The sequence below is a fragment of the Marmota monax genome, unplaced genomic scaffold (genome assembly GCF_021218885.2).
Source record: "Marmota monax isolate L192 unplaced genomic scaffold, Marmota_monax_Labrador192_F-V1.1 WCK01_AAM20220418_F8-fsc00122, whole genome shotgun sequence".
NCBI classification, from domain to species: domain Eukaryota; kingdom Metazoa; phylum Chordata; class Mammalia; order Rodentia; family Sciuridae; genus Marmota; species Marmota monax.
The window spans coordinates 298,938-319,376 of NW_026695223.1; the positions used below are offsets into that span (position 1 = coordinate 298,938).

The 20,439-nt window shown below is 36.3% G+C and overlaps 1 protein-coding gene across 3 annotated transcripts in view; it reads left to right on the forward strand.

Annotated features, from left to right (window-relative positions):
* Positions 1-17,407, forward strand: part of Nup205 (nucleoporin 205) — a 68,685-nt gene extending 51,278 nt beyond the window's left edge. For all 3 annotated transcript variants that reach the window (XM_046434212.2, XM_046434213.2, XM_058575772.1), the window contains exons 35-43: positions 357-483; positions 3,001-3,077; positions 5,923-6,051; positions 6,244-6,370; positions 10,884-11,050; positions 13,697-13,820; positions 14,250-14,378; positions 15,013-15,086; positions 17,066-17,407. In XM_046434212.2, the coding sequence (XP_046290168.1) occupies positions 357-483; positions 3,001-3,077; positions 5,923-6,051; positions 6,244-6,370; positions 10,884-11,050; positions 13,697-13,820; positions 14,250-14,378; positions 15,013-15,086; positions 17,066-17,218 (1,107 nt within the window). In that variant the 3' untranslated portion in view covers positions 17,219-17,407. The remainder of the gene's footprint in view (positions 1-356; positions 484-3,000; positions 3,078-5,922; positions 6,052-6,243; positions 6,371-10,883; positions 11,051-13,696; positions 13,821-14,249; positions 14,379-15,012; positions 15,087-17,065) is intronic.
* The last annotated feature ends 3,032 nt before the right edge of the window (positions 17,408-20,439 follow it).

The window sequence follows — 20,439 nt, forward strand, 5'->3', positions numbered from 1 at the left end:
CAATTAATAGTTCTCACATATTAGTACCAGGTTATACTCTAGTCTTCTGAAGTAGCTTCTAATGTTAATTTACAGACTTGGAAATAGTTCTTACCTTTAACTTAGTTTTAGTTAAATGTTTGCTTGAATTTAGTTAAATGTTTGCTTCTTGAAGATTAAATGTAAACTTGAATTTAGTTAAATGTTTGCTTCTTGAAGATATAAAATATATAAGTGCAGAAAACAATTGCTTCTCTTATTCTTCCTCATTACATTGAATTACTTGCTTCAACATTATTAAAAAGATGAATTACACATTTATAACATATTTCTTACTCTTCTTCCTGTTTCTCCGTGTTGCCTATTCCATGGCTCAGGTGTTGCAGTTTCTCATTTCGCATTCAGATACCATACAAGCAATCCTCCGCTGTCAGGATGTTAGTGCTGGCTCTTTGCAGGAATTGGCTCTGCTGACAGGAATTATAAGTAAAGCAGCACTGCCTGGTGAGTTGATTGTATTGAGTGGACTTTTAATTTTTCTTTACAGACTGACATATGCTTAATGAAATCAGTTTTTTGTTATCTGGCAGCTGTGTATGATTTATTTGAAATTGGTACCACTAACAGTCACATGCCTTTTTAAGTAATATGTTATAGAAATGATATACAATCATTATTAAAAAAAATTTAAAAGTTCAAGGAGATAATTAATAACATTTAAAATATTATTTAGATGGGTGTGATGGCACATGCCTATATTCCCAGCAGTTCAGGAGGCTGAAGCAAGAGGATCAAGAGTGTAAAGCCAGCCTTAGCAACTTAGTGAAGTGCTAAGCAACTCATTGAGATAGTGTCTCTAAATAAAATACAAAATAAGACTGGGGATGTGGTTCAGTTGTTGAGTGCCCCTAAGTTCAGTCCCTGGTGTATTTACACACACACACACACAAACCTGACCCCCCCCCAAAAAAAAAAAAAAAATCTCATTACCTATAAATTGCCAGAAGTTAACATTTGATGAATAGGTTCAAACATTGTACTGTGTATGATAACTGAGAGAAAGAGGGAGAGAGAGAGAGAAATGGACACACACATGCAAAGGTGATTACCTTCTCACATGCTGTTTTAGAAAACACTTAATTTTATACAAATTTGACAGATTAAAAAACTCAATGAAAAGAAATAAAAGGGATTGCTAAATTCTAAAAAAAAGTTTCTTCACTACAGTAGTATAGAGATATAAGCTCTTAAAAGGTCAGTATGGTTATGAGAAATTATGGAAAATAATTAAAATTTTTTGTCACTTTTTCCTCCAATATAATTCTTTACTTACATGTAAATTTTAGAATCAGTTAACTCCCAGATGTGAAAGATGAAGTGATGTGTTCTTTAACACTTCCTCTTCTACCTTCAATTTATGTTTGTATGTTATCTTTACTTTGTCAGGTTTTATAACATTTACAGTCAGATTTTAAATCACAGTACCTTTAGTTGTTTATTTTTCTTTGTATATTTACATGGATTCACTGCAAAACACCATTTCTTCTTCTCCATCCTTTTTCTTTTTGGGGGGTTATGTCTTGATATTTTTAATTTTTATTATAGATCCCTTCCCTCCAGGAAAAAAAACAACATTCTCCAAATTGCTAATTGTTAAGAATGTTTAAAGGCTGTCTTTGTTTTGGAATGGCCACATGACCAACTATGATTGTCTTTTTTCCTTCAGAACATGTAGTATCAGTGATAACACTTGAATATTTATTAAGCATTTATATGCCAGACAATGTTAAAATCACTTAATTGGTTTGAGGACACAACAGTCTTAAGTAGTAAACTGTTATCCACATTTTACAGGCACAGAAAGGTTAACTTGTCCTAAGTCATATAGATAACACTGGTAGTGTAGTTTCCTAGACAGTGTGGCTTCTGTTTCTGTGTGCTTAACTATAAGCTATCTCCATTTTTTTGTTGCTCTGGAGAAGTCTTAGATAATCAGATTTCACCCACCATCCCCAAGGTCTTTTCTTCTCTGAAGATGCCTGAGTAGCTGAACAGTCTGGGTAGGGAGAAATTGAGATTTGGGAAGAGCTGTGAGCATGCCTGTTGAGGTACTTGGAGCCTGTCCCCTTCCTGAAGAGATCTCAGGGTCCTCTCTACCCAACCTGTGGTATGTCTAAGTTTCCAACTCAGTCCAGTGGTCTATAATGAGACTGAGCCAGGCCTGCCTTTATTGCCTCTACAGAGGTCCCAGTAGTGCCATGGAGTGGTTTTCCTAGTGATTTTTTTCCTTTGAGTTCTCTAAGAATTAATTACTCTCAATATGCTTGTCTGTAAATTGCTAGGTCTCCGAGAGCATTTGTTGGTTTATCGTCTTTCCTCTGTTACTTCTGAGGGATAGATAAGAATCATGAGTATGAGTTTAATACTGCTCAGTCCACCAGAAATTTCTGTTTCTTTTTCTGTCAGCCACCACCATCACTCAGTATTTATGGTATAAGTTGGCCCCTTTCCTTTTTTAGTGAAACTTCTTTCTACGTCTAAAGTCTTTAATTAAAAAGTAGTTAATGGGCTGGGGCTGTAGCTCAGTGGAAGAGCACTTGACTAGCTTGCGTGAGGCACTGGGTTCGATCCTCAGCACCACATAAAATTAAACAAATAAAATAAAGGCATTCTGTCCATTTATAACTACAAAAAATAAAATAAAAAGTAGTTAACAATGTTGAGTTTAGGAAGTTTTTAACTTTTATGGTTATAAACAAAACATTTTTCTTGAAATTTTTTAGTGTCTTTTTTTGAAATCACTAATCTAAATTTTAGATTGTATATAAATGCACATGTGCTGCTGCAGTGTTATTAATATATAAAAAACACTTAGTCTTTGTAGAATCATATTTCTCAAAACTTTCAGGGCAAAAATCTGATCATACGCAAAACAATGTAAATTTCAGAACCTCTTTTACTATTTCTTAGTTTTTATTTTAGTATAGAACTGTATTTAATAAAGTATTCCAAATTTTGTAGGTATATTAAGTGAACTTGACGTTGATGTAAATGAAGGATCTCTAATGGAGCTACAGGGACATATTGGAAGATTCCAGGTAACTGATTCTATTTCTAAATAGCAGTTTAAAATGTGTTACAAAACATAACAGTTGTCTGGCCCATCTTCTTCATTGCTGCCTAGATTGGGCAACTCCTTTCATCTGTTTTAATTGATTCTTTATTATCTCTGAATAACATGCTTATATTGCTGCTACCTGATTTCCCATTTTGGAAATCAGCTTTGGCTTTCCATTAAAGAAAATGAGAATTTAGATCTTGTTAGTTCTTTTGTTCCACCATACAATTTGCATATTTCTCATTGCACCACACCAAAAGTCACTATAATCACATCATAATTTTGGTTATATTAATATTTAATGTTACATTATTATGACCATGTAAATGACATTTATTATTAAGCTATGGACGTTACTGCTACTTTTCTATGCAATGTTTTGTTTTCTCTAGAGTTGGTAATTGCTGCAGCTTTTTAAAAATTTGTTTGGTTTTTTATATACTTATTACTAATGTTTCTTACACTCTCCTCCAGGTTTGTAATCTCTTTTTCTTTTTTGGGGTATGTGGAATTGAACCCAGCAGTGCTTATCCACTGAGTCACATCCCCAGCCTTTTTTTATATTTTATTTAGAGACGGGGATCTCGATGTGTTGCTTAGGGACTTGCTGCTGATGCTGGCTTTGAAAATGCAATCCTCCTGCCTCAGCGTCCTGAGCCGCTGGGATTACAGCCGTGTGCAACTGCATGCAGCTCCTTTGAATATATCCAAACATACTGGATAGTTTTATCAATTAGGCTTTAATTGATGTATGTAATTTTATTTTTAATTTTTTTCTCTTTCCATATTTTTTATTGGTACATTAAAATTGTACATAATAATGGGATTTGTTGTTACATATTTGTACATACACACAATATAACAACATAATTTGGCCAATATCACTCCCCAGCACTTCACTTCTCCCTCTCCACTGGTTCCTTTCCTTTAGCAATCTCCCTTTGATTTTCATAAGATCTCTGCTCCCAGCCCCCAAACCTTTCTTTTGTTATTCCTCTTTAGCTTCTGTGTGAAAGAAAATATACAATCCTTGACCTTCTGAGTTTGGCTAATTTCACTTAACATAATGGACTCTAGTTCCATCCATTTCCTGCAAGTGACATAATTTCATTTATCTTTATGGCTGAAGAACATTCTATTGTGTATAAATACCACATTTTCTTTATCCTTTCATCTACTAATGGACACCTAGTCTGTTTCTACAGTGTGGCTATTGTGAATTATGCTGCTGTAAACATGGTATACATATGTCACTATAGTATGTTGACTTTAAGTAACTAGGTCAAATGGTGGTTCTGTGCCTGCTCTTTTGAGGAACCACCATACTGTCAATCAGGCATTTTATCATAGTTTCTGGGAGCCTGCTAACCTGCTTTGATCTAAACACCTTTCCTTTTTATTTGCTACAGCATAATCATATACTAGAATTTATATTCCATTATTTTCATATAGTAATTTTCTTAACGTGTCCTCTTTTCATAAATTGTTTTTTCAGTTTTAAAAGAAAAATGTTAGGGCTACAGATGTAGGTCAGTGGTAGAGAGATTGCCTGGCCTATGTTTGATCCCTAGCACAACAAAAATATCAGCATTTTTATGTACATTTTAAAATTCTGGATTAAATGACATGGTATAACTGGGTCCAAGGATATGTCTATAGTATTTTTGACAGCATGTTAGGAAACAGCTGCCCAGAGAGGTAGTACTCTCATCAGTGAAACCCACGTGCCCTGTTTTTTTTTTTTTTTTTAGTCTTCTCACTTTTTTTTTACCAGTAGGGAGGGGGATAAAAATCTTTTTGATGGATCTTTTGTAAGGTGACCTTTGGATATCTATTTTATATATGTAAGGCATATTTATAAGTTTAAAAAATACTTCTATTTTGGCAAAAGAAGTTTATTTCATAATTTGATTAAAAAGTTTTGCCTTCAAACTTATTTAAACATCAGTTTACATGACAAAATGTTGTATGTTATGATATATATATATATACTGAATATTTGTTTATATATAGAAAGATATATAGTGTTACCAAGTTTTAAAATAAATGCTTTCACTATATACTGATTAAGTGCAGAACACTGTGCTAATAAACACTTTAAATATAATACAATGTCTCATATAATCCTGACAACAATCTTAGAAATGTGAACATAGAGGCTTGAGGAAATAAGTAACTTGTCCTAGGTCACATGCAAAACATTATGGCTGCTGCTGGAATCCATGTTCTGAATCCAAACCCATCTGCTAATCACTGGATGTGCTGCCAGTTTTGAAAAGTGATCCTTTCCCTCTGAGAGCCCTAGGAACAATTGTACCCTCAGGTGAAAAGTACCAGCATTTCAAGATGGCAGCATATGCATGTTATATGTCAAGACTACCTGTGTGTCCCCATCCCCCCAAAGAAATCTCTAAAAGCAACCAAAGGAGTAATGGCCTTTAAATTTGAACTTTGTAGACAAAATTGTTGTGGTTTGTCATGAAACAAATTCTAGTTGCTCTCTCATTTTCCTTTCAACTTGTGTGTCAATTAACCACTATCTCCCAAAGAATTATTAAATGCTATTTTGAACATGGCATATAAAATTCTTTGGGAAGCATTTAAATTATATTGAGAATTAATTGCTAAAAAAAACATTGGTATTCTTTTAATGAATTGACTGAAAGGTGATTTTTAATGGTGTTACCTTTAGTTGGCTCATTTGGAAGTAAGATAACAGACGTTTTTAAGAGCAGTACCACTTCCCATTAATTTTTTTTTTTTTTTTCATATCTCAAGAAGAAAAAGAGTTTACTAATTTTGAACAATATCTTTTTCTTTCTTAGCGTCAGTGCTTGGGACTGTTAAGTCGCTTTGGTGGCTCCGACAGACTGCGACAGTTTAAATTTCAAGATGATAATGTGGAGGGAGATAAAGTGAGCAAGAAAGATGAGATTGAACTTGCCATGCAACAGGTAGGAGGGGGTGAGAATTGTTGGGAATATGCCACAAGATTTTTGTGTTTTGGGAAAACTCTGTTGAAAATAACAGGTGTATAATTTTAGAAGGTGATTTACAACCTGGGTCTTCTTTAAATCTAGATTTCTATGGTATTAAACTATTTAGGGGGCAGATATTTTTTTATTACTGCTGTTCTTCCATTGTAGATTTGTGCCAACGTAATGGAGTATTGCCAGTCACTCATGCTACAGAGCTCCCCTACGTTTCAGCATGCTGTGTGTCTCTTCACCCCTAGTCTTTCAGAAACCATTAATAGAGATGGACCGCGGCAAGGTGAGACCAGTTTTTTCCTGCATCTGAGGGATGAAGGTGCCATTATCATGATGTAGATCTTCATTCTGGTTTAATGAGATGCAATTTTTTCTTTATATGAGTCATTAATGGGGAAATTTTAAAATAACTCTTTAAAGAAGGTGTGGGAGGTACTATTGTCAGACCCACATATAAACCTGGAGAATTCAAGAGAACGGAAAAATTCATGATTTTCTGAGGCTAACTCTAAAAGAGCCATGTGGGGAAGTGTAGTTTTAAATAGTACTTGAGATCCCAAAGAAAAAAATCTAGATTTGGAGTGTAAGCTAGCTGGGTAAAGAAAATGAAATACAACAGGCAATTTTGTATGTTAAGTCTGATTAAGCTGAATTCAGTGACTAAATTGGGTTTTGTATTGTAGTTACAAATTTATATAACAAGGCAAAGTAAATTTAGATACCAAGTAGGCTAACTTATCTTCTGATGAGTCAGTAGGGAAGATACAGAATATGGGGCAGGATTATAAATTTTTAAAGCTGTTATCCTGTGGGCACTAAAAAGACAAAGCCCATTAGTATTCAGTAGTTGTAATGGAATAGACTGGTGGTGATTTCAGAAAGTCTGTGGTGTGACTTTTGAGAATGTTATTTTAATAGCATATTACCTATTAGATATAATTATGCTAAGAATTCCAACTCTACTATAAAAGTGTCCTAGCTAATAGGACTATATTCTTTTGAAAATTGAGGTATTATTTACATACAAAAAATTCAATCATTTTAGATATACAGTTTGAATAATTTTAGTAATAAAATAAGCATTTGTATACCTATTATCACAATCAAAACATATAAATTTTTTCCTCTTCTTTAAAGGTTCTTCTTGTTCCTTTGCATTTAATCGTTTATTTTAACCCCTAGCCCAGACACCTACTATTCTGTTTTCTGATAGTATATCTGCATTTTTTCCATAGTGTCTGTCTGCTTTTGTTTGTATTATGTCTAGGGCTTTTGGTTTTCTGTTGGCAAGGCACAGAGAAAACAGAAATTTATTTGGTATGATCTGTTTTTCATTCTTGAAAGCAGAAGTTCTACTTTTTTTTTTTTTTTTTTTTTACTTTTGAGGTGTGTGTATGTTGTTGAGGATTGAACTAAGGGACTTATGCATGCTAGGCCAGCACACTACCACCATGTCACATCCCCAGCCCAGCAGAAATCTTCATAAAAGATACCTTTTATTCAATGAATTTGTTTGAAGTAATCTTTCATAGATGAGAATATTCCTTAAAGAAATTTGGAAAGTGGCTATAGAGATTTATAGTCTATAGGTTAAAAGTCATTTAAACTAGAAGTATAAAATACCTCTTGACTTGGTTAAGTAAATTAATTCTACATGGTTCAGTTTCCCCCCACTCAAAAAGTTGATTGTCAGGGGATTACTCTAGAATAAAAAGGGACCATCTTGAGAGGATTCCAACCCTACATCCTCAGCATAAGGGTTAAGTTACCTTTCCCATTCAGGTGGCTCCAATGTGAAATGAGGGGTTACCTTTACTTTAGAAGGGCTGGGATGACTGGAAATCTTGCCCAGAGTTCCCTTTCTGCTGCAGTCTGGCTGGGCGCAATCAGGAGCCACTTGTCAAAAGAAACTAACTTTATTTTTAGAACCACACACGCCAAACAAAACAGCCTCTCAGAAAAAACCCTCAGAGCCCCAACTGCCACCACCGGCTTCCCACAAGCCTCTCTCTCCACCTCAAGCCTCTCCACCTCCCACAATCCTCCTGCTCTTGAGGCTGGTTGGCTGGGTCGTGTGGGCGGAGCCAAAAAAGTCCCCGAATGAGCAGCTCCGTGGTCTGAAAGGGCAGGGAAACAGCCCAATGAGCATCACCGCAGAGGAGCCAATCAGCTAGATGTTGCTGGGGCCGCTGTGAGCCAATCATCAGCCGGCAGCTGGAAGTTTGCTGGGGCCCCTTCAGCTGTGGCTCTCAACACCTTTCCATTCAGGGGAATGGGTTCCCAGCAGGAACTTTTAGGCTGATCTGTATTCCCTTTCTAGCAATTGGCAAATGAACATCAGTCTATTAATCTTTTAGGTCTGTAGCTTGATGGAGACTGCTGTGTCAAAAAGGCAATGCTTTTGTTCCCCTCGCCAGATATTCAAACAAAACTGTACTTTTGTCATTTATTATATGCTAATAATACATCACTTATAATTTTTAAAATTTTATTTAGTTGCTTTTTCCTTCCAAGGCAGTCTTGCATACCATGACATTTGTATTTAATACTTTAAAAAATCAATTTTATGAAGCTTTATAAACTGGTCAACATTTTTCCTTAGACTTTTTTAGGGTTAACAGCCTCATTTTCCTCTGCCAATTTTAGGCACGAGAGCTTGTAGATATGTAATAGGTTTGAAAACAGACAATACAAAGTAGTAGTCAAGAACACAAGTTGATGACAAACTGCCGAGATTTGAATCCCAGTTCTACTAGTAACAATTGGTGTGACTTCAGAGAATTTAGGTACCTTCTTTGTGCCTCAGGTTTTTATCTGTGAAATGGAAATAACAAACTCTCCTCCAACGAATTGATTACAAGAATTAAATGTGTTAATATATGGAAAGTAGTATTATTTTCCATAGTAGTAGTACCTGGTCCTATTAGTAGTAATTGTTTGCTCTTATTATTATTGTTGGGGTTATCATGTAGTATATTACTTATTATTTGTGATTCAGAGACCCTTTCCTGCAGGACTTTTACTTCTTAGATCACATAGCCCTAGGCCCCTATGGAATCTGTTTCTGTACTTCAGTTCTCACAAATCATCCTCATCTGATGTTTGCTAGCCTTTGAATGCTCTAGTATTTTCTAGACTTGAGCAAGTCAGTATAGTGAGAACTTCTGAAATGTTTTAGAGTCCTCTGAGCATTAGACCATATGCTAATTCTTTGAGGATATCGTTGTCATTTGGGTATTAGGCTACTCAATTTCACCAGGAGAAGGCTCTCAATAATGACATATTTTGAAGACTATAACATCTTCACTGAAGACTAGAAAAGAAAATCTGTCTAGGAAATCCTGATTGGTTTTAGCATCTGTTGATAATATATCCCCCTCACATGACATCTGTGAAATCTGACTTGAGAGCAAAATTAAGGGAGTTGGTAGTGAAAGAAGCAAATACAATCCCCCTTTCGGCATCTTGGCAGTTTGGGCCACTAAACAACTATTATCTCCAAATCAAGCTTGAAATGACCAAGGTATTTCCAAGACATCCCCCAGTCATTAGAATAAATTGCTCTAAGGGTGGTATCATTATTGCTCCCTAGTTCTTCTGCAAATAACTTTATGGTATCCCACTGTTGCTTTGCACCTTTGTTGAAAGGTAGTCAGGTAAAAGGCAGATTATCTTATTTAGCTGGGCATGATGGCACATTCCTGTAATTCCAGAGACTAGGGAGGCTGAAGCAAGAGTTTGAGGCCAGTCTCAGCAACTTAGCAAGACCTTTAGCAACTTGTCAAGACCCTGTCCCAAGTTAAAAAATTAAAAGGGTCAGGGTTGTATTTCACTGGTGAAGTACCCTTGGGTTCAATCCCCAGTACGAAACAAAACAAAACAAAAAACCTAGTTTTGCTACCCAAACAAAATTGTAGGGCTGGGGATATAGCTCAGTTGATAGAGTGCTTCCCTCACATGCATAAGGCCCTGGGTTCAATCCCCAGCACCACACACACACACACACACACACACACACACACACAAAATGTAGTAAAACACTTTTTAACATTTAAACCCATTTATATATTTGCAGTATTTCAGTTAGTGTTCTTCTGGTACCTTGAAAAGAATGACTGAGCATTCAATTCAATAACCAGAAAGATGTAGTCTATAAATGAACCCTAGATAACTACAGCTAATTGGTGAGGCAGAGATTACTCACCTAGGGCTAAGCACTACCAAATTTGTGTGTCTGCATTGCAGGTTGAGGGGTAAAGGTAGAATACGTATCTTTCATAAAGTTTACAAAGTGGTCTTCATCCAATAAAGGAAAAACTCTGCTGATGTCCACCACCCACATTTCTTTCTCTCTGTCTCTCAAGGTCTCCAGTCTTACGTCTGTACCTGATTATAATCACTCCTAACCACTTGTTTTTTTGAACTATCGCTGGTGTTTAAATGTAGTCATAGGTTACTTTTAGTGGTAACTTACATGTCCTTAAATTCTGGAATATCCATTATTTTATGTGGGTCATTTGAAATTCATACAAAATAGGCTGGGCACAGTGTCATACACCTGTAATCCCAGTAGCTAGGGAGGCTGAGGCAGGAAGATCATGGGTTCAAAGCCAGCCTCAACTTAGTGAGGCTCTAAGCAACTTAGTGTGACCCTGTCTCTAAAATACAAAAAAGAGCTGGGGATATGACTCGGCGTTTAAGTGACCCTTAGTTCTAGTCCTGGTACAAAAAAAAAAAAAAAAAAAAATTCTTGCAAAGTGTTTGTAAGTGAAACATAGTTTTATGTCATCTACTAGATACCCAAGCTCCAGTGGTTCCATATTGGCGCTTACCTGGTTTGGGCATTATTGTCTACCTGCTGAAACAGAGCGCCAGTGATTTCTTCAGCTACTACGACAGTCACCGACGTAGTGTCAACAAGCTACAGAATGTAGAGCAGCTTCCTCCAGATGAGATAAAAGAGGTATGAATCTTGAGATGGGAACTTGAGAAACTTGCTTTCACTAATCAGGGCTAGAGTACTCATCCCAGACTTGGGAGTGAGGATGATACATGCAGCTAGACTGAAGGAATTGCCTGATTCTTTTGTTAGACTGGAAGGAGAGTCTCACCTTTGCACCAGGCTCTTAGCATGGACATTCTTGACTGAAAAACAGTCAAGTAAGTGCTGGGGTTGTAGCTCAGTGGTAGAGTGTCTGCCTAGCACACGTGAGGCACTGGGTGAGGCACTGGGTGCTGTACGCCTGTAATCCCAGCAGCTCGGGAGGCTGAGACCAGGCAGATCCCAAGTTCAGAGCCAGCCTCAGCAGCGGCAAGGCGCTAAGCAACTCAGTGAGATCTTGTCTCTAAATAGAATACAAAAAAAGGTTGAGGATGTGGCTCAATCCCTGGTATAAACAAACAAATAAATAAATTGTGTTCATCTATAAGTAAAAACAACAACAAAAACCCACTAGTCAAGTAGCTTCTGTTGAAGCAAATAGAAAGCTGGCCTTTAATTAATGAGTTTTGGGTAATTTCCACTCTAAAATCTATGCAGACACTGGTGTTTATGTTACAGATATTTTGGTGGTAAAACTGTTGTAGTTAAAGCAGCGTCCCGGGGTTTCATAAATTGACTTCCAGACCACTCACGTATAATCGAATCAAGCCTTTATTGAAGCATATTGGTGGTGACTGACCATAACATAAAGTTGTTCTCCTGATCAGCCCTGAACAATTGCAAGGGCGCTCCTTTTAAGCCTGAAAACCGCAAAAGGGATGTTTGGGAGTCCCCAATGCAAGCAAGTCAGGTTAGTACAGAGAGTCAGGCAGCGGGACGCTTAGCCAATCACAATTAGCCCAGCCACCCCAGTTACAGAAACAGAGCCCTGTTACCCTAGTTACAGAAACAATGCCCCATTAGGTAGTCCCATGTTCTTAAAGGTTTCTATAGCAAAAGGAAAAGAACATCTTGCCCTGGTCATGACCCTTCTACTTGGCATGGTTGTTTTACAAAATGGAGTTACTAAATAAAATAGAGTCACTTTGACTTGACTATCACAAAACTTAGGTAAATGTCTCTGTTTTCAGCATCCTTAGTATCCTTTTAGTGAATTTTTCAAACAAATGGGATAGCACATCAGACTTCACCGCTTTCTCAGTGACCCAGAATCATTCTCTTTTCCTTTCTGTACCTGAAGATACCAAGTTACTGGGTTTGCACCCTAACTAGTTTGCTTTATTTTCTATTTGGCACAGCCGAGCTCTAGGACACCTCTTGGCCAATTCTTAGGTCCTGCTGAAGTATCTTGGTGCTCCATGGCAGCCTGGATATTGAGCTATTTTGCCAGTCCTGGTTTACACCAGACTTCAGTGACAAAAATTCTATGTCATTAGTGTGATTGGTTAAAGCCTACTCCCTTTTGTCACTCTTCTGATAATCACAGGGAACATTTATTGAGTCAGTTGTGAGCTACATGTTCTAGCTGAATACAAAGGCAGGTCTTGGTGCTACTACCATTTGTCTGTGAGGAAACTTAGGCACAGAAGACTAGGATAACTTGCCCAAAGACAATGGGTGAGGCAGACTTACTAGCTTTAGGCTATTCCTGAAACTATGTAATTTATATCTGACAGTCCTTCCTCTTTGTTGTATAGTTTGTTGGCAATGCTAAAAGAGTTGTCCCTCGGGCTGTGAATTCCAGGACCCCCTGCGGATGCCATACTCCTAGGAGCTCAAGTCCCTTATGTAAAACAGCATAGCATCTATCTGTATATAACTTTTTTTTTTTTTTAATGGTGCTGGGAATTGAACCCAGGGCCTGTACATACAAGGCAAGCACTCTACCAGCTGAGCTATATCCCCAGCCCCTGTATATAACTTAATGCTCATCCTCCTGTAGGCTTTAAGTCTTCTTTGGTTACTGAATGCCTAATACAATATAAATGCCATATAAATTATTGTTATACTATATTGTTTAGGGAATAGTAACAAGGAAAAAATCTATATGCTTAGAATAGATGTAGTTTATTTATTGTTTTTAAATGAGTTTGATCTGTGTTTGCTTGATTGTGCAGATGCGGGATGTATCCAGAAATATAGTGGCGTGTGCATTCCACCAGCCCCTCTTCAGTACACCTTCTGTCAAACCCAATGTCAGAATATTAAATTGAACCACTGTGCTAATGTGTATGCCAAATTAGAAGTGCTCAGGGAGATTTTAGTTAATGATCATATGTTTACTGTGCCCTAGAAGAGTATATTTATTTTTCTTCAGAAGATACCTGACAGCTGTTAAATTCTCCCTGGCATTGTTTCACCTACTGCTTGAAGAACTTTTGTTTTGTTTCAAGGTGACAGGAAATTCAGGGTTGTTGGGCCCTTTAGCAGGTTGGAAAGTCTTTTTCTAGGTCAGATTTTTCTCAAAGGGCAGCAGGTGAACATTCATTTATGAATCTGACTGCTTCTTTGGCTCTTATTTGTAGATAATGAACTTTTTGTCTGCAAGGATTTTTAAATCTGAGTGTTTTTCACAGCACTTATCACAGTGACCTTCTTATAGTAGATTTTTGTTAAATTTGTTACAATTTATGTCACTTTTATGCTACATTTATTTCTTTTTCTTAGTTGTGCCAGTCTGTGATGCCTGCTGGTGTTGATAAAATCTCCACTGCCCAGAAATATGTTCTAGCGAGAAGGCGTTTGGTGAAGTTGATCAACAATCGAGCTAAGCTGCTTTCCCTTTGTTCTTGTATCCTTTATGAAGTCATCGACTTGAGTGGTGACCTTTAAATGGAGGAACTGTGTACTTATTCTCACATTATTTGGCCACAAAAACCCAGTGGAAGGGGACAGAATTATTGTTAATTTTCTCCAGTAAATGCCCAATATATTTCCAAATTATAAATTTTTTTTCTTTTAGGGTAGCTAATAATATATGCAGACTTTCTCTCTGGGAAGGAGGTAAGGACTTAAGACAGGGAATACAGCACCCTGCCACCTCCCCTTCTTCCTTTCAGCACCCCATGGTGCTTTCTCTTACCTCACTGGAACCTTACCTGTCTGCTAGACTGAGGTTATAGATGCATCATTATGTGAGTACAGTCTCTCCTTTACCCCTCCTCAGAAACTGGCTAGTAAAATAGTATAATGAGATTATTGTCCTTTAATATGAGCTCAGTTATCATAGAGACCTGCTTATTTATTCTTTGGCGCCATCTGGAGTACTATTTGTTACATTGCACACCCACGGATTCTCAAGATTCCTTATTTGCCTCCAGAACCTTATTTAAAAACAGAAGACTACAAGGTAAACTTTATTTTGAAAATTATGCACATTAGTGCCTTGTAACTAGTGACTTTTTTTTAAAACAAAGCCTCATTATGTTAGTCTCGTGTCAGACTCCTGGATTCAAATCAACCCCTTGCCAACTATTTTTGTTTATTTATTTATACTTATTTTTATTGGTAAATTATACATAAAGTGAAATTTGTTGCTATGTTCCAGGTGTCTAAGAGTGAATTGGGTAATTGAGATCTACTTAGTCATAGATGTAGCTATTTTTTGTATATTACTTTCTGTCCATGGGAAATTACGGTGAGCATAACAATATTTTAGGGTCTTCTTGTCAATTGTTCTTTAGTTTCTTGATGTTAAGGGCTGACTTAGCTCTAGAGTCCTTTGATCACAGATAGTTTTCCAGAAGAACAGAAATGGGTCATCCACTAGGCTGGAATTCTTAGTGATTGCTAGAGGGAGCCACTTTGAGTGACTCTCAGGTGGGAAGAAACAAGAAAATCTTGAGAACCCTGGCTTGAGTCAGTGAAATAGCTTCCATGGCTGCAGGAGTTTCATTCTTGACCTGCATTGTTCACTTTTAGCATGTAGATCACTAGTAGATCTGTACTTACGAAGATATCTTGACTATGTCTTTTATCTCTAGATTCCTTCTCCTCAGAAACCAATCTGGATTTTAAAAGTGGGTTGACTGTAGTAAACCAACATGATATAGACCAGGTAAGGTTCTAGTCTCATATGCTTATTTATTTTTTCCTCTTTATTAAAGGAAAAGGGAAAGCCCTGTAAGTCAATAAAGATTATAATTTTCAGAGTTGCATATTACAGACCTGATTTGAATTCTGGCTTGGCTCATTAATACCTGTGTGGCTTGTAGCAACCTAACTTCCTAGCCTCTCCTTCTTTATCTAAGTACTGGGAATGATAATTCAACCTCGGAAGGTCTTGTCAGAATTAAATGAGGTTTTTTGTATGTGAAGTTCCCAGTGGGGTACCAGGAATATGTTAACTGCTGAGTAATCAGTAGGCATTGTGACTGTGTGTTAGCTATAAGTAATTGAGATATCTTGTAAAGGAAGAGGATTTATTGTAGCTCACAGTTTTGGAGGCTCCAGCCCAAGACTGGGCAAATCCAGTGCTTTGGGTCTACAGTGTGCATGCTGAGTGGCAGGTAGAGCAAGGTGTTTATCTCATGGCCAGAGAGAAAGTGAAAGGCCATAGTCACTCTTCAAGCGTGCCCTCTGGTGACCCAAGAACCTCTCACTAGGCCCCACCTCCTAAAGATTCTATCACCTCCCATTACTGTGGGGACCAAGCCTTTAACACATGGACCTTTGGGGGACCATAGCAGTGTGGAAATCCTATCTTTTGATTAGCTTTGTAGAATTTTTAGACACAGTCTCTCTTAGCACTTAATTTTTTAGAAAATAATGGTGAGATTATAACCATTAAAAATTCTACTATAGTAGTCTATCAATAACAGGTAGCATTATGCTCTTAGTAATCTCTTGATCAATAGTATTGGAAAAAATGAAAAACAATTGAAATGAAAACCTCATATTAAATTAATACCAAAGTCTTGATTCTAACAAACTGTATTAGGATGTGATATTAGGGACAAAGTGTTGCAATTAGATCTTCCAGTGGGCATCTGAATGCCCTTGGCCATGATTTGATAAGCCTCTACTCTTCTCATTCCTCCTTGCTGCTGCCTTTCTTAAAGCTGAAAGGTTGAGCCTTATCAGAAAAGAGAGGTGCAGTTATAGCAGCCTGCAGAGATGTCCTGGGTAGCATACTCTCATCCTAGGCCTGACTGCATTCATTCCTAAGTGAAAGAAGCTTGTTTTTTTGGCCAGGCTTGTGTAGGGAAGTTAGTACTAAGTGAGACCGTGTGCAGAATTAGGCCAAGAATAGATCCTCCAGAAGATGTTTGTTTGTTTATGTATTTATTTATTTATTTATTTTGGTGCTGGGGATTGAACCCAAGGCCTTGTGCATACAAGGCAAGCACTCACTCTACCACTGAGCTGAATCCCCAGTCCTAGAAGATGTTTATTAATAAAAACATGTTGAATGGCTGACTGGTACGGTTCCATTTAGAGTCATCTGTTACAAAGCTAAGGGAAGAAGTATAGGATAGTCTCACTGGGTGCTGTGATTTTAATGCAAAAGTGAAGGCAATAAACATCAGAAAGATACTTCTGAGATTACATATGTATTCTAAATAAATATGAATTCTAAAGTATATACTAGGTCTAACTATACCCCATTGATATTTTTTAAAAATTACAAAATAAAGTAGAAAGTAAAACCTTCTTTCCCACCTGCATTTTTTCTTTCTTTCCCCAGAAGAAACCACTCTTAACTATAGTTATTTCTTGTATGGCTCTTTTGCAGTTCTTTTTATGTGTATGTCAGTACATCAACATGAATGGTTGTTATTATTTAAACATCTTAAAATTTACACATTTATACAAGAAAGGTAAGGCAAAAAAATCACTAGGCTCATACCAAGAAATTCCAAGGTAGAAACTGTGAATGTCTATTTAATTTGGTACCACATTACAAAAATCCAAGCATATTTTACCCTGGTAAGACTACATTGCAAAATGGAAATATTTTAAATTTAAAGACATAGAATGAAAGAAATATTTGAGACAACAATTTTAATAATACAGTGTTATCTGTATTACCTCTAGCTTCAGGCTGATGCCATCAACGCTTTCGGAGAATCACTACAAAAGAAACTCCTGGACATTGAAGGATTATATTCAAAAGTTCGATCTCGTTATAGTTTCATACAGGCTCTTGTCAGACGTATCCGTGGCCTACTGAGGATATCAAGGAACTGAGCCTGTTCTTTTGCTCTTCAGTGGAAGAGATAAATTGGGAAACACTGTCTTCTTTTTATAGTTTGTTTCTAAATTATGACCAAAAAATATTTTGCTATTTCTTTCTTTATATATGGACATTTTTTTCTGTAAACTCTTTGCCTCATTTCATCCTCACTTGTAAAAAAAAAAATAAATCTTTTTTAAAAAAACAAAGCAAATGTATGGTCACTCTTTTGAAATTTTAACTAGGACATGATCAACATTACTGAAAATCTAACAAATTTCCACATTAGTAGTTTGCCCCTAAAGACATTCTGAACATTAAAATAAAGGCATAGTCTGGGAACCCTAACTTTTTTTGCTCATTGTACTTACATTATAATTTTATGATATTCATGGTTACTCCATGGGGTAAGGTGGATAAAGAGCTCTTGCCATCCTTTGTTATTGAATAGTCTGCAATACCTGAAAGCATATTATAGAAATGCTCAAAAAGTCATCTCTCTCCTAAAATTAGGTTTTACCCTTTTTTCCTTTTCAGCACATAAAATGACAGTATGTTAATTTGCATTTGTTCCTTACAAATAATTGTGACATTTCTCAATCATCTTTCAATATTTCTCATTAATATAATGGGTATCTCTAGGATTAAAAAAAATTATATAATCACCACTATTTCCCAGTTATATTCAAGTGACTGTGTCATCTGAGGGAACATTTTTTCCTTTCCAACCAGCAATTATTTTAACCTAATATATAGGAGAGACTACTAAGAGGGGAATAAGTCTTGATTCATGTAGAAACAGAAAATTAATACTTAGTTCTATGGTGTTGTGGTGTTTTCTTTTTTAAATCTAATAAAATTTCCATGACTTAAGTATTTTTTTAAAGGCTTGATTATTGTTATATTCTGAAGTTGATTTATTGCCCACTAGTTATAAACAATAGTCTTTAGCTGGACAATAGTTAATAGAAATCTTAGTGGGAGGTAAATGAATGAAATGAGTGGATCCAAAATAACTCTCCTCATGTCTGTTGCTCCACTGCTCAGATAAAAACACACACATACTTTTTTTTTTTTTTGGACGGGGATGAACCTAGGGCCTCACACAAGCTAGGCAAGTGTTCTGCCACTAAGCTACACCCCAGCCTGCATATAGTAATAATCTTTTATTTGGAACACAGGCTCACTTCCTGAATGAGCAGCAAAGCTGTGCATGGAAACTAAGCACTTTATAAACCTGTGAACCCTTCCATACTAGATATTTGCTAAATTTGGAATTGAAATTGTGGGTTTACTAAACACCATTATCTTGTTTTCTTATTTCTTCCAAAAATGTAGCTGATTGTAGATCAGAAGTTGGGGCACTGGAGAAGTGTGAGGGAGTTGGAGGAAGGACTGTAGCTTTATTGTGGTGCTGACCAGAAATGCTTTTTTTCTGACAAGCAGCAACCTGCTTGGGCTTTGTTACCTAGGGCAAAGGGTGTTGGGTACAGCCTGGCCATTCAGCCAAGCAAAGGGGAGGAAACCAGGGTTAGATACTTTTTTTTTTAAAGTTAGCATTTCAAGCAAAGGTTCATCTAATCCTCAAAAATACTAAATTGATGTACGATTTTAATTCATTTTTATTGAGTTCATTAGTTTGTTGGTGTTGGGAAACAAGTGTACTATCTTCCTAGTCGTTATCACTATAGTTTTGACAAATGGATGACATGCAAATTAACATGTCTTATTTGAACTATACACATTCTAGCCTGTTCCAAATATTTGTCTATTGTTTTCCCAACTCTTAAAAATTTTTGAATTAGAATAGTTGGAAGAAAACTAAAAACCAAATACTTTTTACCTAGATTCAAATTCTCAATAATTTGCATATCTTTATGAGTATGTGTTTGTGTTTATACATATGTATCTTAATTTTTTCCTTAACTTGTAATCATGACACTATCCCTAAATATTTTAACAAGAACAATATTTTCTTCTGAACTACAATTATCACATTTAAGACATTTGATAAAAAAACATTTTCTAATAGTATGTCCATATCAAAATTTTCTCAATTGATCAAAAAATGTACTTTAGAACTTTCATTGGACCTAGGATCTGATCAAGAATTATACATTATAATCAGTCATTTTATTCTTAAACAGTTCCTTACCCTTTTGGTGGGGAAGGTGGTAAAGTACTTAAGCAATTTTTGAAAAAGCTTCCACACTTCCACACTTCTTTTGATTAGATTCAGGTTAAACATTTTCAGTAAGAATCCAACTGTATAGGTGATCTTATAACTGTGCCTTAAATACATCATATCAGAGCCCTGTGCATGCCTATAATCCCAGTGGCTCAGGAGGCTGAGGCAGGAAGATCGTGAGTTCAAAGCCAGCCTTAGCAAAAAAAAAAAAAAAAAGATATCAGGAGATTCATAACAGACTCATGATATTAAGTTTGATCTCTTGGTCAAGATGGTGTTTAACACACATCTCCATTATACAGGTTATTTCTTTCCCGTTGTAATAAGTAATCTGTGGGTGATAACTTTGAAAACTTAACAACCATTGTCTTAATTCGAGTATTTTATTTAAAAATTAGGTTCAATCATATAAATAATATAATCAATATAATAAGCATCAAGATACTTAGGCTTACATCATACACCCAATTTATTACTCATTTATTTCCTCAGGTCTTGTTTTTGTGAAAAGAAATATGGTAGATATCATTGAAGCCTCTGTGAAATCCCTGATCCCACTGTCCTACTTCCCTCTCAAGAACTGATCGTTGGGGCTGGGGATGTGGCTCAAGGGGTAGTGCGCTCGCCTGGCATCCGCGCAGCGCTGGGTCAGATCCTCAGCACCACATACAAATAACGATGTTGTGTCCACCGAAAAACTAAAGAATAAATATTAAAAAATTCTCTCTCTCAAAAAAAAAAAAAACCTCATCGTTAATCCTATCCATATGTTTTATACTTCCACTCCATATGGGTATATTCATAGGCATTAAATAGTATTGTTTTGCAAGTTGGTAATGTTTTTATGTGTGTCAATACCGCGTGGAGTAATTTGCAAATTTTTTTCATTCAACATTGTTTTTGATAATTTCTCAAGTTTGTTTATTATGATTATTGAATAGTTACAGTGTCCTATTATACAAGTACACTACTTATGCCTTGTACTAACAGTGGATCTGCAGACATTTAGGTTTCCAAAATTTTGCAAACTACAATGACTATCATCAT